At 48.3% G+C, this 27,913-nt stretch overlaps 12 protein-coding genes across 13 annotated transcripts; 6 read left to right on the top strand and 6 right to left on the bottom strand.

The window, feature by feature from the left end:
* Positions 1-23: 23 nt before the first annotated feature.
* CCT6 (T-complex protein 1 subunit zeta) lies at positions 24-2,805 on the bottom strand. Of its 2 annotated transcripts, XM_058500189.1 has the most exons (5): positions 2,556-2,805; positions 2,412-2,506; positions 2,342-2,363; positions 2,049-2,285; positions 24-1,994 (listed from the first exon to the last, which is right to left on the bottom strand). In XM_058500189.1, exons 1-5 carry the CDS (start codon positions 2,595-2,597, stop codon positions 957-959), a joined length of 1,434 nt encoding a protein of 477 aa, XP_058350025.1. In that variant the 5' UTR covers positions 2,598-2,805; the 3' UTR covers positions 24-956. The 2 variants fall into 2 exon arrangements, with proteins under 2 accessions (XP_058350025.1, XP_058350026.1); XM_058500190.1 differs by having other exon boundaries at positions 24-944; positions 995-1,994; positions 2,049-2,805.
* ONS95_015039 (uncharacterized protein) lies at positions 2,806-5,264 on the top strand. The gene is made up of 4 exons (XM_058508724.1): positions 2,806-3,014; positions 3,406-3,923; positions 3,975-4,641; positions 4,691-5,264. The coding sequence occupies exons 1-4, from the start codon at positions 2,864-2,866 to the stop codon at positions 5,008-5,010; spliced, it is 1,656 nt and encodes a 551-aa protein (XP_058350024.1). The 5' UTR covers positions 2,806-2,863; the 3' UTR covers positions 5,011-5,264.
* Positions 5,265-5,381: 117 nt separating this feature from the next.
* Positions 5,382-6,631, bottom strand: ONS95_006716 (uncharacterized protein; the record flags this gene model as incomplete). The annotated part of the gene is made up of 2 exons (XM_058500188.1): positions 5,382-6,420; positions 6,483-6,631. The coding sequence occupies 2 exons, from the start codon at positions 6,629-6,631 to the stop codon at positions 5,382-5,384; spliced, it is 1,188 nt and encodes a 395-aa protein (XP_058350023.1).
* Positions 6,632-7,079: 448 nt separating this feature from the next.
* On the bottom strand, positions 7,080-8,523 carry ONS95_006715 (uncharacterized protein). Its single transcript, XM_058500187.1, has one exon. It carries the CDS (start codon positions 8,375-8,377, stop codon positions 7,397-7,399), a length of 981 nt encoding a protein of 326 aa, XP_058350022.1. The 5' UTR covers positions 8,378-8,523; the 3' UTR covers positions 7,080-7,396.
* Positions 8,524-8,794: 271 nt separating this feature from the next.
* On the top strand, positions 8,795-10,726 carry ONS95_006714 (uncharacterized protein; the record flags this gene model as incomplete). The annotated part of the gene is made up of 2 exons (XM_058500186.1): positions 8,795-9,282; positions 9,340-10,726. 2 exons carry the CDS (start codon positions 8,795-8,797, stop codon positions 10,724-10,726), a joined length of 1,875 nt encoding a protein of 624 aa, XP_058350021.1.
* A 643-nt stretch (positions 10,727-11,369) lies between these two features.
* On the bottom strand, positions 11,370-11,863 carry ONS95_006713 (uncharacterized protein; the record flags this gene model as incomplete). The annotated part of the gene is made up of 2 exons (XM_058500185.1): positions 11,370-11,536; positions 11,662-11,863. 2 exons carry the CDS (start codon positions 11,861-11,863, stop codon positions 11,370-11,372), a joined length of 369 nt encoding a protein of 122 aa, XP_058350020.1.
* A 2,088-nt stretch (positions 11,864-13,951) lies between these two features.
* On the top strand, positions 13,952-14,747 carry RPS26 (40S ribosomal protein S26; the record flags this gene model as incomplete). Its single annotated transcript, XM_058500184.1, has 6 exons — positions 13,952-13,974; positions 14,156-14,257; positions 14,308-14,333; positions 14,398-14,500; positions 14,585-14,621; positions 14,670-14,747. 6 exons carry the CDS (start codon positions 13,952-13,954, stop codon positions 14,745-14,747), a joined length of 369 nt encoding a protein of 122 aa, XP_058350019.1.
* A 767-nt stretch (positions 14,748-15,514) lies between these two features.
* Positions 15,515-16,385, top strand: ONS95_006711 (uncharacterized protein; the record flags this gene model as incomplete). Its single annotated transcript, XM_058500183.1, has 6 exons — positions 15,515-15,655; positions 15,731-15,772; positions 15,822-15,837; positions 15,892-16,017; positions 16,067-16,279; positions 16,351-16,385. The coding sequence occupies 6 exons, from the start codon at positions 15,515-15,517 to the stop codon at positions 16,383-16,385; spliced, it is 573 nt and encodes a 190-aa protein (XP_058350018.1).
* Positions 16,386-17,837: 1,452 nt separating this feature from the next.
* Positions 17,838-20,356, bottom strand: COG3 (Golgi transport complex subunit 3; the record flags this gene model as incomplete). Its single annotated transcript, XM_058500182.1, has 5 exons — positions 17,838-18,365; positions 18,417-19,442; positions 19,527-19,866; positions 19,915-20,192; positions 20,243-20,356. 5 exons carry the CDS (start codon positions 20,354-20,356, stop codon positions 17,838-17,840), a joined length of 2,286 nt encoding a protein of 761 aa, XP_058350017.1.
* Positions 20,357-20,637: 281 nt separating this feature from the next.
* On the top strand, positions 20,638-22,401 carry ONS95_006709 (uncharacterized protein; the record flags this gene model as incomplete). The annotated part of the gene is made up of 1 exon (XM_058500181.1): positions 20,638-22,401. One exon carries the CDS (start codon positions 20,638-20,640, stop codon positions 22,399-22,401), a length of 1,764 nt encoding a protein of 587 aa, XP_058350016.1.
* Positions 22,402-23,015: 614 nt separating this feature from the next.
* Positions 23,016-24,908, top strand: ONS95_006708 (uncharacterized protein; the record flags this gene model as incomplete). Its single annotated transcript, XM_058500180.1, has 4 exons — positions 23,016-23,067; positions 23,120-23,263; positions 23,314-23,525; positions 23,574-24,908. The coding sequence occupies 4 exons, from the start codon at positions 23,016-23,018 to the stop codon at positions 24,906-24,908; spliced, it is 1,743 nt and encodes a 580-aa protein (XP_058350015.1).
* Positions 24,909-25,569: 661 nt separating this feature from the next.
* Positions 25,570-27,590, bottom strand: ONS95_006707 (uncharacterized protein; the record flags this gene model as incomplete). Its single annotated transcript, XM_058500179.1, has 2 exons — positions 25,570-27,278; positions 27,344-27,590. The coding sequence occupies 2 exons, from the start codon at positions 27,588-27,590 to the stop codon at positions 25,570-25,572; spliced, it is 1,956 nt and encodes a 651-aa protein (XP_058350014.1).
* Positions 27,591-27,913: the final 323 nt, after the last annotated feature.

Below are 27,913 nucleotides of genomic sequence, written 5' to 3'. Positions count from 1 at the left end.
CCGGCTTCACCTCACTATGTAATACGCACCGATACGCACCGATATGCATCAATATGTATACCAGCTTATGTTAATCATTTCATTATACCAGTTCAGTCTGCGCTGCGCCTATGGTACCTGGATGAGCTACAAGATGCTCAAATGAATCTGATGCCCCCCATTTGTGCTCTGCGCTCTGTCCGAAACAGGGTTTCTCAGGAGTCAGTACCCAGCCATGGCTGCTACAACTTATGCATGTTGAGACGGGATTGGAGAGACCTACCTAGATAGGTCTATTTTCCACCGTTTCTCCACAAACGCTGTCGCAGCTCCCACAAGGCACTGCTACATTACTTACACTTGGCGGCTTGCTCTAGCAGCGAAGCCTTATAAGTACCATTTAGGCAAGTTGTGCTACTGGAGCGGATAAATATTGGAAAGGATCTTGGGATGCCGCCTGCCCATGAAAGCCGCAGTAGCCAGTCCAGACCTTGCTTGGCGGAATGGGCACCGAAGTACATGTATTACTATCTGGTAATGAGCCACAGGTTATCCCATCTGATCTTTACTAGGACCTCGGACGCTATCTATCGTCCAATACAAACAAACGCCTCTGATGGTTTTGCCAAATGGATAAGTGCGGTACTGTACATCTGCAATGTTATATGGAAATGCGCCAAGAGAAACATTTTTCATGACAGATGTCCCATCTAAGAACGACCACTCTGATCTCCACTAGTCGTCCATTCCTGGTCCAGGCCCACCTTGTCTGCCCATCTGTCTAGCTTTGAGCATCTCGTCGCATAGAAGAAGGTTGGATGCGATTCCGGAACTGGACGCCATTGCATTTCTGAGAACACGGAATGAATCGTACACTCCTTCAAGAACCGGATCCATTGGTTCGCCTGAAGTCAAATCTAGTCCAACGATGTTTCCTTCTGCTTGCTCATCTTGTAAGCTGGCGACTGTTGGTCATGTTAGCTCCTGCTATTGAAAAGCAATCCGGCAAACCTACGTGCGTCCTGAGTGTCGTGACCAGCATTTGCAGCAAGTGTCTTGGGGATGATCAGCATAGCGTCGGCGAACGCCTGCACGCCCCACTTCGCCTTACCCTTGACAGTCTTGCGGAAAGCCTCACTGTTCAAGTGGGCTGCCAATGCTACTTGGAAAGCTCCCGCACCCGGAACAACACTCTTATCCACAATCATGTTGTAAACACTGCGAAGACCATCTCGAACGGCGTCGGAAATCTGAGTGATGGTATGTTGATTTGGGCCTTTGATGAGAATCGTCACCGATTTCGGGTCCTTCACATCCTCGATGAATGTGTACTTCTCTTCACCGAGTTGGTGCTCGTAAACATTTCCTGCCCATCCCAACACCTCCGGAGACAGATCGTCGACACTGTTCTGAGCAGTACCTCCACAGATCAGCTGCAATCTCTCCATGTTACGTCTCTTGGCTCGTCTCAGAGCAAATATGCCATTCTTGACGAGAACATCAAGAGACAAGGGGTCGATTCCTTTCTGGTTGATGATAACGAAACCCTTCTTTGGGTCGTTACCACAAACCTCCTTCTTCAATTCAACAATCTTTCGAAGCTTCTCATCCACAAATCGACGTTCACTTTCAACTAGCTTGTCCCGTTGCTCCGCGCTTGAATAGTAGAACCCCGAGTTAATTTCAGACTTCTCATACTCTAAGCTCACATTCAAACTCAGAATGAATGCATTTTCGACCCTTTTTGGCATATCAGGATGTCTTGCGCCATGGTCCAATGCAAGACCTCGGATGAGCTGGGTTTCTGAGGCTGTTCTGTGTTGCATCTTCATGATCTCGATCATATGTAAATCGGGCTTTGCTGGGGCTTGGTAGATAGCCAGAACAGCATCGACAATATCAGGGGTAAGCTTTTCAGCAAGTGTGTGGTTGAGCTTGGTAGAGAGGGATGTGCGCGCAACACATAGCAGGAGTTCGCGATCAACTTCACGTTCCAATTTGAAGCTGTCCAGGAACTAAGAAACGCTGCGATTCAGTTGAAATTCCAAAATATTGTTCGTCCAGCTTACCTTTAAGGACTCCGTCTTCGCAATCTCGTAGCCGTCGGTAATGATCCGAGGATGTAAACCTTCTGAGATATATCTATCCGCCTGTTTCAGCAGTTCACCAACCAACAAAACCACACTGGTTGTGCCATCGCCACAGATGTCGTCTTGGGCCGTAGCTGCTCTTGCGATCATGACTGCCGTAGGGTTTTGAATCTGCATCTCTCGCAGAAGAACATTTCCATCTTTGGTCAGTTTTATCTGCGGATATGATATCAGTAGAAGGAAGGGGTAAATTCTTGGGAGCTCTTTCGTACCGCGCCAGCACCATCAACAAGCCTGGAAGCTGTTAGCTATGGCCACACATGAATCTCTGAGGAAACGAACATCTTTATCGTCCCTAAAGGACCCAGATTCGATTTCAAAACATCTTGCAGACCTTCACCAGCACTTATATTGACTTTCAGAGCTTCTCCTCTTCTCTGGCTAGGGTCAGTAAATATTTTCTCTGGTAGTACTGGGAGGACGGACCCTTGACTCTGCCTTCGGGTTGAGAAGCTGCGCGGCGGACATATTGAAAGCTGCACAAGATAGAGATGGTATGTTGTGTATTAGAGGTCGTGAGGCGTATCGCTGCCAAAGTGTTACTTGTCAACGGTTTCCTGTGTCCGACGCGAATCGACGCGGCTGCGTTGAAAGTATTCTCGTTAAAGATTACGGCGGCCGATATTTTCCCTTGGCGAGGCTGACAACTTCCACATCACCACTTCCAGGAGGCTGACGATGCGCCGAGTCATTGACCGAAGTCTACGGGCTCCACTCGGTATCACATCTTCAAAATGTTCGCAGGCTGGAACCTCGTTCTGACGCTCATTATCACGTCGTTTGTCCGCCAAAGTCGCGGATTCTGGCCATTTACAGTTTCCGCCTCGACCGATGCTCCCGACACCGTTTACTCAGATGCAGGTGCCAAACGTATTGCAATAATCGGTACGTGTCCACTACCTCGTCTCAATTGCATGTCATAGATTTTGTCCGAAAATGCTTTGTTCAGCTGCCTCCTTCTCCTCTTGTATCTCCCCGTAATTGGAGGGGATACGTCCATCAAGAGCTAAAGCACAAGCATGTCCAGCCCTATCATTTGAGTAAGAGGAACAATTATAAAATTTTCGTCGGGCTACGTTTACTTTTACTTTTCGATAGTCCAATTTGAGAAATCAGTTGAATCTAGTTCTCTCAATCGGTTCAATACTACTCTACGAGTACTGTCCTTGAGCAGAGATCCCAACGAGTTTCTGGAGTCATCACCGAATATCAATCCTTAAAGTTTCCAAACAAACGGTCGATTTTCTGCGGAAGGAATACTGACACCTATTTATAGGAGCTGGTGCAGCAGGAAGCTCGGCGGCATATTACCTGGAACGATTTGCCAACAAGTCCGAAGTTGCAATCAACGTGACCGTATTTGAGCGCAATTCCTATGTTGGCGGGCGTACAACGACTGTCAATGCATATGGCAACCCTCTGGAACCTGTGGAGCTTGGAGCAAGTATTTTCGTCGAAGTTAATTCCATTCTTAAGAACGCTAGCCGTGAGTTTGGCCTCCATGCAAAAGAATCCGGCACCGGCACGGAGATCCTCGGCATTTGGAATGGAAAGACCTTCGTCTATACTCAAAAGGAGGGTGGCTGGAAGTACTGGGATCTGGCTAAACTTTTCTGGAAATATGGTCTTGCTCCATATCGCACTCAGCGTCTGATGCGAATAGTTGTTGGCAAGTTCTTGAAGCTTTACCAGTTTCCATTCTTTCCTTTTAGATCATTGTCTGATAGAGCACTTGACCTTGATCTCATTTCCGTAACCGCACAGACAGGACAGGAGCTTCTTGCTAGTAATAGCGTGGGTGCTGCTATTCTATCACAGAGCAATAAGAATTGCTAACGGCATTAGATTGGTGCTTCTTTTGCGACCGATATCGTTCAAGCCAGTACACGAGTCAATTATGGTCAAAATATTGCTACAATTCACGGTTTGGAAACAATGGTTTGTATGGCTATCGAAGGAGCTATGCAAATTGACGGAGGAAATTGGCAAATCTTCGATAGCATGTTGAAGACGACGAAGACTACGACTCTGCTCAACACTACCGTAAGCGCAATTTCAAAGACCAACGGCAGATACAGCATCAAAACAAAATCTGAGGACTCCACCACCCTACGGACCGTGCTTAGTCAAGAGTTGTTCGATACGGTCGTCCTTGCCGCTCCGCTTCAATATTCTGATCTGAAACTTGAGAAGGGGCTTCTAAAGCACACACCTGATGAGATTCCCTACGTAACATTACATGTAACTCTCTTCACCACCAAAAAGACATTCAGCCCGTCATTCTTTAACCTCGCTCCTGGCGTTGAGGTCCCCACGACCGTTCTCACCACTCTTCCAGTGGACGAGATTCCAGAAGATCCTACGAAAGGTGTGGGCTCACCAGGTTTCTTCAGCATAAGCACCCTTCGCCAAGTTATCAACCCAGCGACTTCGGAGCAAGAGTACCTTTACAAGGTCTTCTCTCCCGAGAAATTGACATCCAATTTTCTTTGCAAGCTTTTTGGCACCCATGGTTTGTCACTTCTGCACAAATGAAGCGGCACTATGCTGACATCTCACAGTCCCTCAAGATCTGTCCGCCGTGACCCCAGACTCCGGTGAGGCAATAACTTGGTACTATTCCAAAGTCTGGCATTCATATCCCTATGAGTTCCCACGCGTCACCTTTGAGGACCCAGAGCTCGCGCGAGGTTTTTACTATACTAGCGGCATTGAGAGCTTCATTAGCACGATGGAAACCAGTGCCCTGATGGGAATGAATGTGGCAAAGCTCATCGTCAACGATTACTTGCAGCTTGTTGTAGATCAAGCTGACATAGAGGATCCCGCACAACCTGTTCTTGGACACAATTCGAAGATCGAGCACGTGGAGGAACTGTGATTGCTGAGTTTTCGTGGATTTTGGCTTATATTGTATGTGTTTAGGCCATAGCTGCTAAGTTCTTTCTCCAGGAGAAATATTCAGACTCAATGTTGCACGTGGTCCCGTTCATTTCCCGGGACACAAAAGTTATTTGTCGAATCTCTTTAGTCATTCGACGTGTCTTATCTGACACAACTAGTTCCTCCTTAGTCGTAATATTGAAGCGTGTTCATTTACATGGTAAGGTGTGACAAAGTCGTGACGATGAGAAGAATGTTTACTGCATTTTTGGTCTGAGCTCAGCATCTCCCATATGTCTGGAACTTGACTAGAGACCCGTGCTCGACTACGAAAGGGAATATTTTTCCAATGCTACTTGACCATTAACCTCAACAGTTTGCGAATCCATTTCTCAAGTTATCAAACTTGGAGTTCGGGTACTCAATACAATTTTTCCTTGTCTGCATATCATCCAGCACTTCTATTACAGTCCCAATCAGACTATGCTCACCCTCCCGATCTGAACTACTCTCCCACCACATTGCCCCTCCGAGCTGGCACTTCCTGATCCACTGAGCCTTTTCCCTCGCCATCTGACACGTATCGTAAGTAACAAGATGTTTCTTCGCGGAATCATAGCTGTAGGTTGCCATAGCTTCGTTATCGTACTTCTCTTCCGCGCCAGGGAGAGGAAGAGCTTTGTAATCAAACACGCCGTTTTCCCAAGAGCCTTCTCCAACGCCACTGTACGCCTTCCCAAGGCCTTCTGTATTCTGAAATGCTCGTCCGTACAGAGGCATTCCCAATACAATCTTGGATGGGTAAACACCTTGCTGCTTGTAATGCTCAACAGCCTGTTCGGTATTGAAAGGTGTAGCAGCGGAGTTGTGCTCGGATGGTTTGATATTCGACTGATGTCCAGCACAAGAATCCCATGACCCGGCATAGTCGTAAGCCATCAGATTCCAGAAGTCAAGATACTTGTCCATTCCTCGTATATCCATAATATTGTAGTTCTGTGGCCCAGCTGGACACGCCACAGTGAGTTCAAAGTGGTGCTTGTGAGGTAGGTTGCCGCTATATGAATCCATGGCATCACGGCAAGCTTTCAGAAGGAGGACGAAATGCTCTGCTTCAGCAGGAGATTTGGGGTATTCCCAGTCGATATCTAGCCCATCAAAACCAAAGTCTTTAAGAAGCTCGACCGCTGAAGTGGCGAACTTTTCACGACCAGCAGCTGTAGATGCCGGTACAGCGAAGTTAGACGAGTAAGTCCAGCCTCCGATCGAGAGAAGCATTTTGAGAGAACGATTCTTTCCTTTGAGAATGTTGAGCTGCTTGAGGCAGCCATAGAGGTTGTTCCCTACGTCGTCCCAATTGTCTCCGTCGAAATGGATGTCTTTGTCCGCCCAAAGATCAGTAAGGTAGCTATGGAGCTTCAGCAAATGTATCAGACTATTCACGAGTACTTTACAAGCAAAGTGACTTACACTTCCCCGCTGTCCGGCCTCACATTGGCGAATGCATAGAGAATATGAGTGAGCTTCTCAGCAGGAAGATCCTGAGGCTTGTGCTTCCTTCCATAAATGGCCCAGTTGACGAAATACGCTACAGCACGATATCCATCGCTTCCGCCCATCCTGCTGTCAATGATTGGTATTGTCTCTAGAGGTCACAGGAGAGGGAAATGGTAGTGCGGGGAAATGAAGAGCGACGAGAAAACAAGTGAGGAAGACCAGCAGAGTTGTGGTAAAGGGGACAAGCCGATGGGCTGGAGCCACTGTGGTGAATTGGTTATGGCCTTTGATTCTGAATTGACATGGTCTGCACTTTGGAGAGATGTGAATGTGGCTGGTGCATGCGATTATTTATAAATTCGGTTCGAAGCAGGGCAATGTGAGGCTTAGATCACCAGGATGATTGGTTGTAGCTCCAATCCCGAGGCCGAGCAGTTCACTATGGAATGACGATGCCTCAAAAGCACAGCTACTCTCAGCATGTGAGCGACGAATTGCCATGTACAAAAATATAGGGACTCATGCTTCAGCTTGGAGATTTCAGATCATGCCACGATTCATTCATGTGTATTAATCACAAGTTGTCAGCTCTAGGCTAGTAGATGAGACAAATTGGAACAGCTATGTACAGTACGCCATTGGTCTCTGATTAGTGGCGGGGTAATAAATCCAGCTCGACTACAGCACGAACCTGTCGAGCCTACATCCAAGATGACTTGGCCAAGACGGGACAGTGTTTCTCCTTGATAACGTTCCAAGACGTCTCTGTTCCTCGCTCTGTTTCTCCGTTACATCTAACCAGGTACGTACCCAGAGGCACTTGCGATCCATTGAAGCTCTCTGAAGTCGACTCAGGTACCGTTTTAGCTTCCAGGCAGCCATCCACACTAGCTGGCTTTGCTGGAGGGTTTGTTCTTCTGCTGATAAATATATACTGGCCGCTGCTTGATGTCCTCACTTGAGCAAATTTGAGGCGCAGGCAACACCTTTCTATAGCTTTCCTCCTTCGGGTCGACAATTCCATAACCTACAGGGTCCCTGTGCCTCAGAAAGCTGTCAATCCTCTCCTCTCTGCTGCCAAAAGCAGTTGTGGCCTCTTTCCTCCTCCGAATGAGATCCTTGGAGATGTTGTTGTGCAATGCATCTCGTTGCTCCACGAAGCTCATGCCATAACTTCCAGCGCGTGTAACTTGTCCGATGCCACCAATGAAGGCGAAGACAACTATCAGGCCAACAAATGCACTGTTCGAGACATATCGCGGCTCTTGTGGTCCCTTGGCATCTCTCTGATACCAGCGTTCCCAGTCTTCCCAAGTCGCATTTTGGCTAGGTCCTTCACGACCACCTCCCCATCCCCTGCCAGTGTAGCTTCCCCAGCCATTGGATGGGTCTGACACATCTCGAGGCTTGACAACATCCGGTGCGCCGTTCCATCCTGCTCCGTAATAATCATAGGCACTTCGTTTTATGGGATCCGAAAGAATATCGTTGGCAGCAACCACAAGTCTGTATCTCTCCAGCTTGGTTGCATATGATAGCCCGTGGCTTGCAATATCATGGTCGTGTCGATCAGGATGGTACAACTTGACAAGCTCGTAGAACCTCTGTTTTGAGTAAGGGGAGCCTTTTCTTTGGTCGAAGATCTGGTAAGGCGTAGGAGTATTAGTGGTTTTCATCTCTGGCCAACGAAGCTTTCCGTGGTCATGACGACTATGGCCGTCGGATACCATTGTATATGAGCGACATTGTTGTCTCTGCAGATGGCTCTTTTTGGCCTTGGTATGAAATGATGACGTCTTTGAAGCTGGGAAGGCCTGGAGAGAATGTGAGTTGTTGCATGAAAGCAAGCTGGTGGGCTTTCTAAACATATTTAATGACGAGCCAGCTCGCTCACTGAGATCTTTCGATCATGTTGGAGAGTATCGATAGGCGAAGTCGTGTGATGTGATGTGATGTGATGTGATGTGATGTGATGTGATGTGATGTGATGTGGTGTTGTCCTCGAAGGTTGCGGTGCGGGTGTGGAGAGGGGTGAGAGAACTGCCTCAATTTAGCCCCGCCCGCCCTCGCCCTCGCCCCCGCCCCTGTGCCCGTCCCTGTCCCAGACTCCCAGGTGCTATTGCTCGGCAATCTGTGCTGAGCTGATTGTTGCCTTATCGATAGCGAGAAGCGCGTCCACCCATCCCTTCTCGGTATCACGCGGCTCGAGGTCGCGTACCTGACTTGCCTACCTTTGCCTGCCTAGGTATCGAAGGTAGGTAGGCAAAGGGAGACAAGCTCACAGTATGGTATGGACAATTGACGCGATATTCGATATCCGCGCGATTGAGCGCGTTTGTTTGAGTTTGGTTTTCTCCTCCCGCCAGGAACACCGCCAGCCCCAACATCAACATCCCCACCACGAATTGAAGCTCATGATGAAGTGGCTTCTCTCTAAGCACCGACTCGTTCTCAAAAGGTCTCGCCATGGCTGTGATCCAGGACCAGTGGCACCACCAGGAGCTGGTCTTCTCAAGTTCGACGAATCCTCAGGCCAAATGTACACCGAAACGACAATCTCAACACGAAGCAGTGAAGCGCGTAATTGGACAAGGCCACATCGTATGTCCCTCAAGTCGATCAAGCACCAACCTCGTCCTCGAAAAGGTACTCGTTCTCTGGTAGATGCTGCTATCGAGACGATATTGGAAAATCTGGTGGATGTCACCTTCGAGGGCGTTGACTGCTTACCCAAGAAACTGGTCCTCCGAATTTGGATTCTGGCCAGTGAAAGGTGAGCTGTTCATTCTCCCAGATTCAACAATTGAGTGCTGCTAATGTTGTTTTGCAGATACGTCATTCCCTTCTGTGTTTGGGAGATCTTCTCCAAAGTATTACGTGCTGAGAATAATACACCGCTCAGTCTCCTGAGATTTCGTCATGTCATTCCTTCACCCCGGATGTCCCTCCAAACGTATACGACCACACTAACCTCTTCCAACTTTGACTTCCTTGCTTCCATAAGTCTCACAACGGCGTTCTCGGTCCCCCAACTCGTGAAGCTGTCAAGTGTCAAAAATCTATGCATCCTTGAAATCGTTCATACCTCGAGGGACGGAGCTCAGAGCGGAATTAGCGATCGTCTCATCAGAGCTTGGCATCAAGCCGCCAGAGATGAAGGACCTTTTTCTGTACTGAGAATCCTCAAGCTCTGGGATCACAAGGAAGTAACAGAAACATCTCTTACCTATCTGAACAGCTTCCCTGTACTGGCGCTGTTCGATGTTAGAGGTTGCACATTCGATGCAAGATCGCGAGTTCTTGCTCGAACTTTTGGATGGAGATCGAGTTTCGATGTTGGCATTCTGAGCCTTTTCGAGGCAATATGTGTTAAACGAGCCGTCAACAAGCGAGCCGCCGGTGAAGCAGACCGCCAATCAATTCGTAGAGCCTCATCTCAGCAGCTAGACGAAGACTGCTTTGTGAATCGAATTCCACGGGCAGATGTGGCAACATTCATCACTAGCCTAGCCTTCTCAACATCCAAGGAGAATGCCAATGCTGTTCAGCAATGGGATAGCTGGCAGAGCATGGGCGACCTTTCAGATATCCGATACTCTGATAAGAGTTTCAAGGAAACACGATGTGGGATTGCCAACCAGCATATCTTCAATACATGTTACTCGCTGGAGACTTGGGACTTCGTTCCATACACAATTTTTTCCAAGATTGGTGAGCTGAGAAGCGATCGGGATTTACACAGAGCAGGAGTCAATATCGGCGAGCAAGTCGTTGTTAACGACGAGCTTGTCAATTCCGTACCTGTGGCTTCGCTTCGTCTCGGTCCGCACCTGGAAGTCCTTAAGCCACCAGTCTACAACAGTCCGAACAAACCGCTCTACGGAAGTGCGTTTACGGAACGCTCTGATCCTCATTTCACCAAACTCACAAGAGATCATCCCAAGAACCAATACCCTGCCTTGGTAGATATCAAGCCCGCTGTTACCCCTGACATTGGGAGCATAGCTTTCTTTCGCGTTGAGGCTCCATGTCGAATATCTGATTTTTCTGCCTCCCAAGAAGTCTCTGAAGATAAGATGACAAAGGTAGAGAAGAAGATACAGGGAAGTACGACAGACTCCAAGAGAGGTTTTTTTGCGGAACCCTTGAGGCGTCACTCCAAATTAATGCAGAACAAGAAACAGAAACTGGTTGATGTACTGGGCACTTTTTGTTAATGTAATTACAAGTGGTTACGTGGACGATTGGATGTATGTTGGTTCGAGTTTATGATACCCAGTACTGTACATCGGATTTGCTGGGATAGGTCGGCAGAAGATTCGTTATCACGGCATTGACAGGAAGCAAATGAAGGGAATGGAAGAAAAGAGCAGATCATTGCAACTAGCTGGCGCTACCATGGCCAGTATAGAAAGAATGGCCGTCCAGGTCGGCTTCCATGGCTTTCAGAAATGAAATCCTTTCCCACACCAGTGGTCTGGGAATTCTCTATGGGATCGTTCGCTACTCGCCACGCTTCATGCTCCGAGGTAGCACCGTTCCCATTCCTGTATTGTTGTGTCAGTCTTCTGCGGGACATGACTTCAGTCACTCTTACTTCACCAGATTTATCAATCGCGGGACAAATTTCACATTGCCGGAGCACAATTTTCCATTGAAAGCGCCGCATAAAGTTCAAAAGGTCCTAGCCACAATTGCTAAAGCCCTCCAATACTCCACAATCGTACATCCATCCCAGCCCGTTTTCCATCCCATCTCCCATCCCGTATCGCTCCGAGGATCATGTATGCATTTACCAAGCAAGCAGGATCTCCATGCAGCCAGGCAGTACAGTCCACCCATGTATAACTCCCGTGAGAATTAACCCAATCTGGTCTCTTTGTCTTTGATGGGAATATCACTGCCGGTCGTACCCTTGTATTGACCACGGATGAAATCTGAGATCTGCTCATCCTTGGCTTGCTCGACAGCGGACTCGTTGTCTTGCGGTCCAGCACCCATGAATTTCTCTTGGACGAAATCGACTCCTGGGAAAGGTCAGTTTAGATTTGGTGGCACAACTGTCACAGAAGAGCAGGTGAGGCTTGACAATATGAAGGTATACGTGAGGTGAGAATGACGGGTAGACAAGAGGCGTAAAGAAGTGACATACCTTTGTCAAGGTAATCCTCATTTTTCTCGCTCTCCTTCCCACCTCCAGCAGCAGAGTTCAGCTTATCGCCAATTCCGCCCAGGAATCCGCCCCCGCCAGAAGAGTTTGAGCCTTGCTCATTCTGACCCTGGCCCTGTTGTTGTTGTTGGCTTTGACCCTCACCCTGCTTATCACCGCCGGTAAACTTGTTGACGAAGTCCATGTTGTTAGGGCCGTTTGGCTGATTTGATATCTTGTTTTTGAAGATTGTGGTGTTTGGCAGAGATTGGTCTATTATACCGAAGGAAACAGGAGGAAGACAAGAATTGGGGAAGGAAAGAAACGGTTCTACGCAGGAGAAGCGTCCTCAAGTAAATAGCTCACGCTATTAAGCCAACTGCCGCCTCCTTATGAACTACGATCCAACTTGAATGGAGGACAATGCTGCCAAGACTACGTCACTTCAAGCATGAGCAGTAAAGCGTGCGGGATGTCTTGCCAGAAAGCGGATCGTGCGATAAAGTACACCCAACCTGGTACGCCAAGGGAGGGGTGATATCAGGTAAATCTTGCTTTCGAATGCCAGGTGTGTGAGTTAGCTGCGAAATGATGTCGTCCATTGGATCTGGGAAGGAGGGTGAAAGAAGAGCGGGCTTGGCGGCGCGGGGGAGGAGTGGAGGGGTTGGTGAGCTGAGCATGGACATTTCCGATCTGGTACGAGTCGCCTCAACCTGGCAAGCGGAAAGTAACTAGGTAAATTTACTACATGAAACTCTGTCTGCGGCACTCATCGAAAGCTCTCAAACGTTTGAGTATGATTGTTCGCTGAATACGCCAGCACAGAGAAAGAGAATTACGATAGAGCAGGTTCCCCTTACTACGTCCCGCGGCTGATGTTGAAGGTCTTTTCGTCCAAAGCGTGGTTTTGACGCTATTTTTGAGTCTTTCAGCCACAAAGCACGTAGCTTCTGAGCTTGCTATCGTGGGGAGAAGATATTGGAGCATGCTACTCCACACTTGATAGCAGCCATCAACAGTTTGTCGACGAAACGCAGTCCAAGTACTAACACTTGCGAGGCACTGTACTTCTATTTAGAGGGTCTGATCGTCTCAATGACAGCTGTGCAAGTGACCGGTGCCTTGTTCGTTCCAGGATATCTGAAGAGGGCTTGCAGTCACCACGACGATCACGAAAGACAAAGGACATGATCACCAGAGTCAAAACCCATATTCTCAGCACGGCTCAGCATTCGTTTGTCTCAATGTAGATACACGCCAAGCTCATCAGTAGCCGTCCATCCACGTCCTGCCGATATTGCTTTACTTTCCAGCCTCATCAAAGATGTAGGTAAGGTGGCAACGTCCACAGTATTGTCGGTCGTGCATGGCAGCCATGAAGACACCGGCACCGCACTGCAGATTGTTAGAACACGTCAAATTCACAATAGGAACTGAGGACTTACGTCAGGAGTTGGGCACTCTCTGCGAAGACGCTCGATCTTTCCATCACCGTCGACCTTGTAGTACTTGAGAACAGCCAACTTGGTCTTCTTGCGCTTGTGCTTGATCTTCTTTGGGGTAGTGTAGACCTTCTTCTTGCGCTTCTTGGCACCTCCACGGAGACGGAGCACTAGATGAAGAGTGGACTCCTTCTGAATGTTGTAGTCGGATAGAGTACGTCCATCTTCGAGTTGCTTGCCGGCGAAGATAAGGCGCTGCTGGTCGGGTGGAATGCCCTCCTTGTCCTGGATCTTACTCTTGACGTTGTCAATAGTATCCGAGGACTCCACTTCAAGAGTGATTGTCTTGCCCGTCACTGGGATTACGTTAAAAGATAGTCATTTGGTAGCGCAATGGTGAGATTGTGCTGAAAGTCGTGGAGACCTGAACTCACAAGTTTTGACGAAGCTGAGGAAAAGATCATTAGCATGCGCTCATGGTATTATGATGATTGACAGGCTTACATCTGCATGATTGCGGCAATCTAAACAACTTTCGCAAAGTTGTTCTCCTCAATTGTCGATAATCCTGAAGGAAAGAAAATCGTTGGGGCGGAATGGCTATTTTGGCGAAAATGTGCGCGCGCTCAGCTAATCATGCGCTAGTCCCAAAGTAGACTAGCCACTTAGGGTTTTCGCACACGGAACGAGCGACTCGCTTGTACCAAATATTGTCGTCGTCGTCGCCGTCGTTCCTACCAAATTCCATCAAACCCAAATATTTGAACGGCATATCCATTCAGTGAGTGTTGAGTGTTCCCAAAACATTCCGCGACATACAGCTAATCACCATCCTCTCAGAATCAGCAACCATGGTCAAGAAACGCGCAAGCAAGTTAGTTCACCTGCGAATCCCCTGCGATCTCAACTGCACCTGCCACACCAGCATCCAAACTCCCCCTCACAGGTTGATGCAGTCTGCGACAGCTTCCTCCGTATCTGAGCAACATCTCCGACCGCCACCGCCTATATTTCCATCTCGGACATCAAAAGGCATGGTACTGACATATTTCTAGCGGTCGCAACAAGAATGGCCGAGGCCATGTCAAGCCCATCCGCTGCAGCAACTGCTCACGATGCACACCAAAGGATAAGGCAATCAAGCGCTTTACGATCAGGTAAGCCCCCGTGATTCCTGAGAAGATGAATAATGGCTAACACCCCCCAGAAATATGGTAGAGAGCGCGGCAATCAGTTTGTGGCCTTGAATGCGGACATTACTTGAGACGAGTTGGCTAACGCGGTGTCATTTCCACAGGAGATATCTCGGACGCTTCCGTATTCCCAGAATACACCGTTCCCAAGATGTACCTCAAGCTCCAGTATTGCGTTTCATGTGCTATTCATGGCAAGATTGTCCGGTATGCACGCACTGAGAACTGAGATGAACCTTGGTTGAGCATCCTTTCTTTGTGAGAACATCAGGGCTGACAATTTTCTCACAGTGTCCGTTCCCGTGAAGGTCGCCGCAATCGTGCTCCTGTATGTTGGTATCCACTTTTCGGTTGGGCAACTGCTAACTCGACATAGCCTCCTCGTGTCCGATACAACAAGGATGGAAAGAAGGTTAACCCTAACCAGGCTGCTGCTAAGACCACCCAGGCATGAGCGAAAGGAAATTCGTCAAGGACCTTTGGAGCTATTTTGCGTGGAAACTGGGATGTACCTCGTGATTGCTAGCTACGAATACAAAAGCTTGCTGCCAAGCCCAGAAATGCGGATTTATTTATTGTGGTGAAATGGTACAGTAGTGGAATCTGGTAGTGCATGGCAGATGATTATCGACTGAGCTGAAGCTCCAAAGGCACTCTCAGAACCATGGCGAGACTGAATTCTCAATGTGGCCTTGTCTACAAGCCGGACCTTCTTCATGTAGAAGGCTTCTAGAGCCTTGCATACCAGGATGATGTCATCCAGCCAACTGTTCCCAACTTATTGTCTCATCTAGGGGCATGCAGTAATAGCCGGTTCCCCTCTCTGTAGGTCTGCAGGCAATCGCCTACAGTAACTGCTGGCAATCTAGCGTATCTTGTAAGTATTGAGAAGGCTAGAGTCAAATCCGGGAAGCTGTAAGACGATTATTTGAGCTCATAGCCTCTCCCCAGTAGGACTTACTTGCCCTAGGGCAGAATGTTTTTGCTTCTGTTCTGCCTTCTTATGGCCAGTTCAGGTCTGGTACTCAACCCGCTCTATTCAAATCCAGATCAATACAGCACCATGGTACACTATGCCAGTGAACAATACTTTTCACGACCAAGATTTTTAAGATAGGTATTTGGCATAAAGTCAAGAGTGTAACGTCTGAAAACGCTAGCTTCCATTTGCATGCATGCAGTGAGGCCAATCATGTGATGGCCACGCAGCTGAAAACTGCCATGCCCCTCTCTTCCTCACCCCTCAACCCCTCCAACCCCTCACCACACTCGTTCCAGCCTTCACAAGAAAACGCACCAGAATCCTTCGACCCTAGTAATATAACTCTCGATCTCGACATGCCAGAATTAGGTGGCCCAGCTGTAAGGCTTCTTGCCAGCAACATGGCCTTCCAGGCCACCTTTCATCCACATACTGATCGGGTTGGTGTTTGATAGGAGCAAGATGTTGCCGCTTTGAAAGAGGCTTTCCAGCTTTTCGTAGGCTCTACCCCTGATCACCGAGTATATGACACTAACAGTCAGCTAGGATAGTGATAATGATGGTATGGTTGATAGTTGTTGTCTTTCTCAAAAGTACGACTTGCTAAAATAGCCAGGCGTGATCACCAAGGAAGAGATGTCCGCTGTTATGAACTCTCTCGGACTCAACCCAACTATGTCAGAGATTGAAGACATGATCAACGAAGTGGATCTTGACCAGACCGGCACTGTTGACCTGGAAGGTCAGTACCAGGCTGTCTCTGCAAAGTCTGAAGCTGATATCCATTTCAGAATTTATCAAGATGATGAGCATCAAGACCAAACCCGCCAATGCTGATGATGAGATGCGCAGCGCCTTCAACGTCTTCGACAAGGACGGCAGTGGTACTATTTCTGTGGATGAGCTCGGCCAGCTTATGAAAACCTTCGGCGAGAATCTTTCAGATGAGGATCTGAAGGTCATGATTCAGGAAGTTGACAAGAATGGAGATGGACATATCGATTGTGAGTCTCATGCTAGAAACATCGTGAGGCCAAAGCCTCTTTCGTGGACCTATACCTAACTGTCGGAATAGATCAGGAATTCGTCAATTTCTTCTTGGAGAAGTGATAGTGGTTTCTTTGGCAATTGCATGATGTATTTCAACAGCGAGCAAATCTCCAGTAATGGTCATTACTGTTTCTATCAATACGGAATACCCCATTTGATGACTCCAGTTTTACTAGGCTCTCGTGCCATTTCCGTATTCCTCGCTTGAAAATTCGCGAGTCACAGCAACTAGCTTTGAGATGTAAGTGGTACTGGCAAATACAATGATCCTCTAACCAAAACTGGAGAGGCTACCTGACCAGCGTTGCTAACAACTAAACATAAGTAGCAAACATGTGTTCTGGTACCAACCAGTTGCCATCCAAAAAGCCAAACAATTTCATTGGATGTAGGTGCTTTGCCCTAAAAATTAGCCCCTGCCAGTGTGGCCATCACGCCAGTGCGCGAGTGGCCGGGTTTGACGCAGCAACATGACTTGCAATTATGTGACTTATTCAAAATAGAGAACACTCAAGATGATGGTTATCGTGGCTCAGGTATAACTTATATAGTAAGTACAGACCTCCAGGGAAGGCCGACACGTACGTCTTGCTGGTGGGTGGAAGGCGTTGGACTGCTGGCTTGCTTGATACCAGTGAAAATAGTACCTGGGTTACCAGTTTAACGTTTATCAGGTGCATTGTGAGCCTCAGGATATAAAACCAAAGTTGTTTGGATGCAGTAAGTTGCCGTACATTGGTTTGCGTTTAGGCTCTGACTCTGATGTATAAGGTACTGGGTTACGTGACGTGGGGAGTTGATAATGACGAGCTCTATCATAGTAAGCAAGCAATACCCACGAAGGACTGCGCGGAAGTAGACCGTATCGCTTATGGAAACAGATCATGGCTACTTTCTCATTTTCGCGAGTATCAACGATACCCACAAACGTCGTGTGAAGTTCACGCGATATTTGACAATAAGACTGTTGGTTTTGAGGGGGGGGGGGGGAGAATGGTGCCAGGATTCCATGAAAATTCCTGGTATTCATTATGGCATGACGGAAAATGCTATAGCAGATGCACTTGAACCTGCTGATCCAGAACCCTCTGTTACTGCCGACATGTACTTCAAATGCCATGGCACTCTTGGTTCGTTACTTAGAAGCGATACTTATGGGCATTTGGATGGAGTCGCGGCACCAAGTGAATGATTAAGACCAGATTGTGGAACTACTCTCTTCGTAGCTACCTACAAGTTCGATTGAAGCGGTGTAGTAGTATTTAGTACTATGGGGGTCCTGGGTCGGTGAATGAGACCAGGAAAGCTGGTCAGCTAAGTGAGGATGTGTGGGGAGAGCTGGAAGGATAGTATGAAACTAGGCCATGACTTCTCGACAACCCGGATCTCACTGCCATCAATGATGGTGCATTTTGAATATTGCCAGCGGGCATTTCGACTTTGGAAACAGCAACAGGCTTCGTGTCACCGGAAATTTCATGGGTAATTTGGCGATATCTTATCACAAGTGACTTAAGCCGCTCCCTCTATCTCCTCTGCTCGAATCATCTTTGATAGTGCGGCCCGAGTCGTATCGTCATCGAATGCCTTGTTCAACAAGATTTCGAGCTCTCTAGCAACCAAAGCCCTTTTCTTAGGATCCTGCTCCGCCAAGCGGGATTGCCACGTCCTCGTGAACGCCGTGATTTGTTGCACAAGCACTTTCTCCAGCTCTTTCCGTGCATCCAAAACACGGTCTACAACTGCAGGAAGTAGGTTACCTTTCACGAGAGGAGTGATGTAGGCGAGAGGGTTGAATAGCTGCTTGCGCTCCTGGAGTTCCTGAATCGTATCCCAGATTGGGGAGAAGTCAAATTCGGCAGATTGTCGGACAACGTCTGGGATCTCCCGTGTCATGAATAGGTTCTCGATAAACATGAGATTGCGGATCAGGAACAGCTGTGCGTCCATCATGTTGGACGTGCGTTTGATGACTGTGGCAGCTTTCTGAAGAGAATCTGTGACTTGGTGTACAATCTCGTAAAGAACATCGCTGGTTCGCTATGAAGCTTAGCAATTATAATAGCATTTGACAAGGGGATATGCACTTACTGGTCTGTCGTAGACGCCCTCGTTGTACATGACCAGGAGTTTGACAGCTGTCTTGACTGTAGGATAGGAGTTTGAGACTAGTGGAGCATGACTGCCGTGAACCCGGACTTTCCCATCAATATCCTGTAAACTTGTCGATTTCGTGGTTTCGTTCGTAATGATCTTCTGTTTGAGTTGGACTTTGAGATCCTCTTGAGTTGGTTTGAAGTGTTCGATTTCCGTAGCTGCTTTGAGAAACAGACTATCCAGTGAGTTCCAGAGGTATTTGCTCAAGAAAGCCTGAGCAATTGATCCTCGACTATCTGCGGGCTGATCATCGACCAAGTCTTCATCATTGGATACCATATACATGGTCTCTAGCCAGTTGACCAGTCCGCATATTCGTTGGAGATCCCCGTTACTGAAGTGTGGCATGAGGAAGGCGTGAAGCGTCTCCAGATGTGATAGTATGTTATTCTCAAGACGGCCAGCGTACTCACTACTTTTAGTGTATGATACGAGAGGCTGGTAATCTGCCAGGAGAGGGCCGTCCTGGAAGAAATGCGTCACTAATTTCTGCTCGTTGTAACAAACATCAAGCACATGCTGAATACAGAGCCGAGCGAATACTTCGAAATCGGTTTCTGGCTTCTCCTTCGCTGCAAACTTCCGCAAATTCTTCGATACCAAAGTTCCAACAGGCTCACGACTTTTGAGGAAGGCATCGACGAGCTGGTTATAGAGCTCGTGATATTGGTTGACATAAGGACTGGAGGCCTTTACATCACCCTTCTGGCCGAAGGCAAAATCTACACTTTTCAGTAGCTTTTGAATGGGCATCCCGAGGTTCTCATATGCAGTCTCGTATTTGCCGTAAAGCAGAATGTACTCGGCAGTTTCATTGTGTTCTTTGACCTTGAGGTCCTTCGAAACATCATCGAAGACGTCACGAAGGGCAATCGAGAAGGCGTTCTGCACAAGATTGAGTGCTCGCTCAAGCAGTGTTGAGTACCGAGTTTTGTACACTGTTGAATCACGGTAGTTTGGCTTCAGCAGTCAGTATCAGGTCCATCGGCGGTGATGTAGGGTTGTTGCTTGGGGTGACGAGAGAGGAAGCAAAAGGTATCTTACATGCTGGTCCATAAAATCAATGCAAGTGTTCAGATTCATGAGCATTTCCAAGAAGTCGTCGTTCCTCACTAGTCGCCCAGATCCTGGAGCGTTCAGACGGCGAGTAAGAGGTTCTAGGTAGGCATAGTATTGAAGGTCTGTTCCAATCTCATCCGCCAAACTACGAAGTCGTTTCTGCTCATCCAACAGGTCTTCACAATTGGCCTGGAAAGTTGTGGTTTCCGCTTCGACGGATTTGAAGGACTCGGAGAGAGAGGCAAGTAAGTCTAGCGCGTCCGTTGTATCAGCTAGCAATGTGTCAAGATGCCGCTCTGATAAGACAAGTTGGTCTCTGTATAGTCTTGTTCCGTGGTTAGTAACGTGGTGGAGATACGAGGGATGAACAAACCGATATTGCTCCTGGCTCTCAGCGAGGAGCTCTTCCTCAAAACCCTCAAATCTTGTCTCGAGGATAGCAAGGCTTGGAGGTGATTCTGCAGCTTCGAGGACATCTCGAGATTGCTCAACCACGTTCCCCTTCCCGAGAAAGGTCACGGCAGCATCGTAAAAGTCACAGTAGGATTTGGCTCTCCTGGCAAGCGTCGCTGCAGGAGGACCTTTCAAACCTGTGGGCTCTTCAAACAGGTCCAGTATATGATCTTGGGGACTGGATATCTGGTTGTTTCCCTACCATATTTTTAGCATCATTTTGTACTTGCGCAGCAAAGGTTGCTAACATTGGACTGTTTCAACAACGACTCTCTCCTCCGATGGCCAGAGGCTTGGGAGACTTGCTCATCCTTTCTAGAGTGCGAATCCGGCACATAGCTATACCAGGAATCTTCATACATCCTAGCTATGTTTTTTGGTATTGGTTTGGATTGTGGACACGTGAGATCCGTGGCAGGGAACGCCAACACCTCCACCCGCGCTTGGGAGATGGCCGGAAAGTGCCCCAAGCGCGAGCAGATTACATACAACCTCAAGATCGTAGCGTCATTGACAGACGAGGCTGAATGTCGCAACCTCGTTCTTATCCTCACCCGCCTCCTCCCAGCCCTCGTTTGAAGTCTGCGAGCATCGATGGACTAAGCGCCCACTGTGCAATCACATCGACCTAGCCTTCGAAATAATGCCTTCTAGAGCCATTTCAAGACCCTTCTCATTTGCGCATCGAGCCAGCAAAGTGTCTCAGGGAGCATGCGCAAGTCAACGACGATGCTTTCGAGGCAAGAGCAAGTCTAGGGTTACCGTTGCGGCGACGACAGCATCGAGATCTCGTACTGCAGGTCTATTTTTCACAGTCGCAGTAGGAGGTGGCGTTCTATATTCCTTAGGCTACCCGAGGACTTTGCATGCGGAGGAAACCGCGGATCCAGCGGAGGTCAAGTTCGAGAAACCACGAAGACAGGCGAGCTCCCGCGAAGAGAATCGAGATTTGATCAGTTCGCAGCATCTACAAGTGAAAAAGAGCTGGGAGAATCCCGGCGTTTATGCTTGGGGTTCGAATAGTGGCAAAGTGGTAGCACCCGATTTGGACGAAAGCATTATCAGAGCACCTCGACGGATACCATATTTTGACGGAAAGCTCATTAGGGATATCAAATTAGACAGGAACTTTGGAGCAGCAATCACTGAAGGTGGAGACCTGCTACAATGGGGTACTGGCTTTTCTACGATGACAACAGGCCCCACGACAACCCTCACAGGTAAGAATCTTGTGAAGCTGACCATCTCTCGGGATCGGATCGTGGCGCTTTCGTCGATTGGACATGTCTATTCTGTTCCTGTGAGCCAGAAAGATCAATTGGCTGGGCCAAAGCCGCTGGAGAGTACCTGGTTCCCCTTCTGGCGCAGCAGATCCAATATCAGTTATCGCACAATTCAGCTTAAAGATTTGTCCTGGGGAGAAAAAGTCTCGGATATCAGCACTGGCCTGGAGCACAGTCTCCTCTTGACCTCAAAGGGGCGATTGTTCTCCGCTGCGACAGGAACCGAAGATTTTCCATCGAAAGGACAACTTGGAGTACCCGGCTTGACTTGGTCAACAAGACCTGCAGGCCCAGTCGACCAACCACACGAGATTATCACACTGAAGGGCTTTGACATTATCAATATTGCAGCGGGAGACTTCCATTCATTGGCGGCTGATAGAGCTGGCCGAGTCTTTTCTTTTGGAGATAATTCTGTCGGTCAACTAGGTTTTGATCCATCTCCCGAGTCACCGGTCATTGATGCACCATCTCTTCTTCCGATCGACAAACTTTACAAAGGCACATTTTTGGTTCCAAAGGTCACAAACATAGCTGCTGGGGGAGTGAACAGCTTCTTCACTATCGAAGCTACTAGAATCGTTGGGCAAGGTGAAGAAGATCCTCGTGGACTCGGAAGAGTGACCGCCGACACTTGGGCTTGTGGCCAGGGGATTTTTGGGGGTTTGGGCAATGGAAGATGGACACATGTGCAGGGAGTGCCAACAAAGATCAAAGCATTGTCGGGGCTTTACGAGTATGATGAGGCGAACAGCACCGTTGTACCAATTCGGCTAGCGTCTATGTCAATTGGGGCTACACACATGTCTGCAGTTATGGACAACATCACGCATTTGAGAGCAAACAGGCACAGCTCAGAGAACGACACTAATTGGGGTGCTGATGTACTGTGGTGGGGAGGCAATGAGTTCTACCAAGTCGGAACTGGAAAGAGAAATAACGTGAATAACCCGACGTACATCGCCCCTCTTGACGTGGAAGCCGACAAAGAAAAGGGCAGGAGGGAGGAGCACAGATTTCAGATCACTCCAAGGACGAGGATTAGATTTGGTGGGAGAAATGTCAGCGTTGAACAAAGGATAGAGTGTGGTAGAGGTGTGACAGCCGTCTACTCCGGCACGTAATATTTACAGATGTATGATATTGGTGCATAGCTGGCAGATGGCTTTCAGGCTTTGTACTCTATTCCCATCTTAGGACTACGAAGTCCAAGCTTACGACTCATATACGATCCAATGAATGTATAATCGTAGCCTGTGATCGAGCTATCTCGTATGAGTTTGGTTTTAAAGTTGGGTTGATGACCAGCTCTGTTCCCTCCATTTGGAACCGAATCCACATCGTGAACGTTAGCGGTGTCTTTTTTTTTCTTTAGAGAAAGCAGCGGGTAAACTGTAAGCAAAGCGATATTGGAAATCACAGATATTACAATTTCACAAACATATCAATTGAGGTACCAAAACTCTTGGAATCCAAGGTCACGAGAGCACTAGCCATTTGCAAACACCGACGCGCGATATCCGAAAGAAACGCCAAAATATTTCATCAGCCTTACCTTTTCCCCAAGGTACCGTCTTGACTTCGAATTGGAGACGGCCACAACCTCTTGTCTGACCTGCTGTGAATTCGAACAAGTCGAAGTCCTATTCACATACGTTCAAGTGTCGTGCGACAACCATGCGATGATGACCAGAGATGCGCGACTTTGCAATTAATAGACCTGATTGCGACTGTGAGGATGCCACCAGTTGTGTGCAAATTTTGGCAGCAAGGTAGTTGTCGAAACGGAGGTAAGAATGCTTCAAAATACCAGGCCTTGACAATGAAGCTAAGATTTTGCAGATAGGTGCAAGTTCCTTCATACCGACAACTCGAATCCAAACAATCAACCGCTTCCCAATGGCAATCGATACGCTGCTCTTCAAGGAGACAGGTTCGGCTCCCGCGCCAGCAGCAATGGATACCAAGGTGGAAGTGCGAGAGCAGGTACGAAAGATGCATGTCAATTATACTCGGAACATTCTGATACCCCATAGCATCGCCTTCCCGCGAGTTGCCTTATTCCCTAGACAAAAAAACCATACAGGTCGACTTAACATCCGAGAAACCACAATGGATATTGTCTGCATACGGGCCAGGTAGACATGCTCCTGCGCAGCTCTTTGGCGGACCTATGCGGGAGCACAGTTTCGAGGAGATGCGCCTCTTACACTACATGGCAGTGGCAGAGGGTAATCCGCAACAAGCAGTAGGTCAGGGCAATTGATTTTATGTGCAGACGACTGACTTGTCCCAGGTTCAGGCAGCAGAGAGGCTATGGCAAGCTTCAGAACAGCAAATCCAGACTGCAGCTAATAATATCGACGGAGCTATAAACTTCATCATCAGTTCTGAGAAAGAACATCCAAATCGAATAGATATTGTGAGGGGGGGCCAAGTTGGAGCTGGTTTTCAGCCAAATCCATTTAACGGTCAGCCTTCTTTTCAGCAACAAAGTCCTGTCGCAAATCCATTTGCGGGAGCAAGTCAGTCATCGCAGGGTGCGCCAGCTTTTGGAGCCCCCTCGGCTCTAGGTGGAGCCTTTGGTCAAACATCAGCATTGGGCCAGAAAACTAATGCTTTTGGAACCGCCAGTCCAGCATTCGGAGCACCTACACAGCTTGGTGCCACTGGTTTTGGACAGCCTTCTGCCTTGGGCCAGAAAGCCAACCCCTTCGGAGCCCCAGCAGCACATGCTTTAACTGCTGTACCGTTCTCTTCTTTTACTGCCACACCCAATCCGTTTCGCCAAATGCCAACTTCTGGAGCTCCTACGGACTCTGGGACGGCGAATGCTTTCCAAAGACCTCCCCAGCCTGCTACTTCCCAAACGTTTGGAGCCCCTTCGACCTCATTTGGAGCGCCATCACAGACAGCTCAACCAAATCCATTTAGTCAGCCGTCTAATCCGAATGCGAGCTCAAACCCATTTGGCGGGCACAGCGATCTTCAGCCAAATTCGTTAGGAAGATCACAGCCAGCTTTTGGTGATTTATCTCCAACTAAAAACCCATTTGGAGCTCCTACTGAAACATCACAAGCGCTGCAGGATAAGTTTGTGGCGCATGCTGCTCCACAGCAAAATCCATTCGCTCCGGCAACAATAGCTTTGGTTCCCGTTGCTGTCAATCCTTTCGGGCCATCTTCACTTCAAACTCGGAACCCTAATCCTTTTGGCCATCCCGTAACCGGTGCCTCGTCGTTACCCAATAGCGACGACACATTCGCTCCACAGTCTCAAGCCCCAACGGCTATAAACGGGCACGGTCCAAATGTCCAGCTCGGAGCTCCACACCCTCAAATCGGCTCTTATATCTCCAGAGACTCCAGTGGAAAATTATCCACGTTCAAGGGCAAGCACGTTGACTACAAAGGTGCTGAGCCTGGATTTACTAGCCGAAGTGGCCTGTGGGAGAGGATTTGGTTCCCTGAAGGGCCTCCGATGTTTAACAAAGACACCGAAGTGGACGAGAAAATGTATGACGACAGGACTGAAGCTGCGTACTTGCATGCAAAGCAGACGGGTTCGTTCCCAACCGGGATAATGCCGATGTTGCCGCCAAAACGGGAATGGTGTCACTGGGACTTCTGAATTATTGGAACAGTCTAGGAGCGTCTGATGGGCATGAAGTCTGCTCTCCAGTGGTTTGGTATGAAGTAGATACTGTTTGGAGTACATCTGACATGCTGTCTTCTAATGCACCCTCGCTTGACGATTTTCATTTGTTTATTTCGTGTGGGTTCGAACTTTACAGGTCAAATCCAGTCCGCCCAGACGTGCGCTTCGCTGAGAAGTTAACGACCTCGAGCTTATGCAGCGACATTCATGACCTCTGAATGCCATCTTACTGTTTGTAACATCAAACTGATGATCATTTCTTTCACTTTGATCCACACACAACAAACGAAGTCAAAACATTTGTTGCCATATAAGGAGCAGAATCCAGCCAGCTCATCCAGACCGCCCACAGATACCAAGGCCGTCAACAAAGATTGACCTATTACAAACAAACGTCCAAAGCCACCCCTACTGATATAAACGCCTCACATGCTAAACCCGAACCCACCCTCCCATGGCAAGAATAGCAAAACCAACATATCATCATACCATATTAAACTCTATGAGATAATGGCACCTGCCATTCCCAGATACATAAGCCAAGTACCCTACACGGTGGTATCTTATCATACAATGCAAAACTCAAAAACCTACACTCAGTCATTTAAATCAGAAAAAGTCTTGTTGAACAGATTCAGTCAACTTCCCAGCTGCCACCAGTGATATTCGTGCTGGATTTCGAAGCAATTTCTTGGCTGATTCTCGGTTTTGCAAGGCTCATACCATAATCATCTTCGTACAGAGAAGGGTCAGGGCCGTACTCGTCCTCAAAATCCCAGTGGACTGCTTCTCCATAGCCCGAGAGCATGCCTCTCCATTCCCCTGCAGCGATCTTGGAGGCAATGCTGAGCATCAGTTGGAAAATATGGCTGGGTGGACTGAGCAAAATTTCGCAGGTCTTTTGGATGATTGCGGTTGGGAGATGTCTGGCAGTCCGGAGCCGGCGCTGTGCTTGTTTTGGTGGCGAAAAAAGATTGACTGCTGCTGGTAAGGGCGATAGTGCTCGTCGTCTCGAGTTACTACTCGTCGTAGCTCGATGTCGAACAGTTGGTTTTATAGTTGGTGGTGTTGCGAATTCGAAATGCTCTTCGTCTGATTTCTCACTCCCATCGTGTACTAGAGTAGGTGGAGTTCTTGGGGGAGGCGAAAGACTCCGGGCATTAGACCGTTCATGTGATATAGTGTTTCTATCCCACATTTTGGGAGTCTCGGGAGTCACGGTGAGTTCAGATATATCGCGGGAGTGAATCGGCCGCTTTGAAAGGACAATGTTCTCGTGCGGATAGCGATAAGTCGACGTTGGCGATGACGGCTCAGAAGCAGGGGGTGACGGAGGAGCAAGAGGGGAGTGCCATGACTGCACGCTGTGGAATGATTCCACACTTGATGAACAATCTGAGCTTGTTTCGAAAGTCGTTGAACACCGAAGTGGAGATTTGGTTCGTTGTTTCGAAGGCGGGCTGGTAATTAAAGAGAGAATGGGAGGAGCAGTGACTGATCGATTACAATTTTGTATCGACTGGGGCTTTCCAACGTTATCAGATTCACTTTCAACGACCTGATAAAGGTGCGGCTTTCTGCCACTTCTTGGAGTCAAATTCGTGTCATCCGTTGCGTCACTATAGCTATCGCTTTCTTCGTCTGTACCCGCGTACGACCCGAAGATGTACTCAGAATCAGGAGTATCCAGCAAATATGGCTGCAAAGGACGAAGATCAGCTGGTTCGGGCTCGCGAGGTCGGTCCAAAGGTTCTGGCATGGTGATTCCGGACAGATTAGGCATTTTAACCGCCTCGATGGCCTGTCGAATCTCGCTTATCGATGTACCTGCAGGCGATTCGAGATCTCTGTGGGGTTCAGCCTGACTTGTAGGCCTCCCAGGAGGTGCTGACAACTCTGAAGACGGGCAAGGGGTTGAAGGGCGCGATTCGGGCAATGGCACGATAGCGTAACTGTCGTATGGTGCTGAAGCCTGTAATAGAGGCGATGATTTCGGCGGAGGACCTCCTGGAGGTTTCTCAACTGGTCTCCAAGGCCGTTTCTTCACAGGTGTTGCTGGCTTCTCCGGAAGTTCCACCACAAAGTCTCTCTTAAATGGGCATGCTGTCTTCTCATACCGAAGAACTTGTTCCAGGACTTTCTTGAGATCCTCTATCATAATAATTTCATCCAAGGTCTTGTGCGGAACTTCGATCCGCCAATATTGTGGGGGTCTAATTTGTAGCACAAATTTGCTATTGCCATCCACACACCATGCTTGAGATTTCGGCAATATTGGCCGTAATGCATTTGCGCAATTCAAAAATGCTACCGATCCTGGAGCTCTGTATATACGCAAAGGACCTGGGCTCTCCGTCAGCAGATGATTTGAGAAAAGTAAGATGAGCTTGGCTAGGAGTTCTCCGTACCAACAGCAATGGTTCTCTCGAAACGAGAGACCCATGATAAAGTTCCAGGCTCTTCCTCGATATCTGCAGGACCATTGCTTGAGCCAGGTCTTGAAGTAGATTTCGATGATGTTATGAATGATATGATGCGAACAGATGGTAATGTAAATAGGATCTCAATCTGCGGATCTGGACTGGTTGAAGGAGGTCGTCCAACGGGAAGGCTGGACGAACGCCGTGGGGCTTGAGTAGTCGGAGAGGAAGCCATAGGGTCACTTGAATGCTTGAGCTACTCTCTATTGCCTGGTGATCATGATAGAGCGAAGACTGATTCCAGACGGAGATATTCGTGGCTTGTTGAGGTTGAGATGCAGTGTGTCGCGATAAGCTACTTCCATGCAAACTTGGGAAGTGGCAGGCAGAACGCCTTCTGACCAAGACAATGACTGCGAGCACAGCCTTTCACCAGAACATGTGCAGTGCAGTTGAGTTGGCGGAAGTTCGAGTGCAAATGGATGGTATTGATTGTGTCGATATTTTCTCGTAGAGATAGGTAGGCAAGGCAAGGCAAGGCAGTGCGAAGCAATGCGA

Source organism: Cadophora gregata (genome assembly GCF_030347475.1).
Source record: "Cadophora gregata isolate MNR1 chromosome Unknown scaffold_18, whole genome shotgun sequence".
In the NCBI taxonomy this organism is placed as follows: Eukaryota; Fungi; Ascomycota; class Leotiomycetes; order Helotiales; family Ploettnerulaceae; genus Cadophora; species Cadophora gregata.
Note: the sequence above shows the minus strand (reverse complement) of the source record. Positions and strands in the feature narration are given on the sequence as shown.

Bases quoted from the DNA above. Each gene is read 5' to 3' on its own strand.
- CCT6 (XM_058500189.1), bottom strand. From the start codon at position 2,597: ATGTCCGCCGCGCAGCTTCTCAACCCGAAGGCAGAGTCAAGG. The intron at 2,507-2,555 runs GTCCGTCCTCCC...GACCCTAGCCAG, and splicing joins ACCCGAAGGCAGAGTCAAGG to AGAAGAGGAGAAGCTCTGAA. The intron at 1,995-2,048 runs GTAAGCTGGACG...AGCGTTTCTTAG, and splicing joins CGAAGACGGAGTCCTTAAAG to TTCCTGGACAGCTTCAAATT.
- ONS95_015039 (XM_058508724.1), top strand. From the start codon at position 2,864: ATGTTCGCAGGCTGGAACCTCGTTCTGACGCTCATTATCACGTCGTTT. The intron at 3,015-3,405 runs GTACGTGTCCAC...ACCTATTTATAG, and splicing joins CAAACGTATTGCAATAATCG to GAGCTGGTGCAGCAGGAAGC. The intron at 4,642-4,690 runs GTTTGTCACTTC...GACATCTCACAG, and splicing joins CAAGCTTTTTGGCACCCATG to TCCCTCAAGATCTGTCCGCC.
- ONS95_006715 (XM_058500187.1), bottom strand. From the start codon at position 8,377: ATGTTTAGAAAGCCCACCAGCTTGCTTTCATGCAACAACTCACATTCT.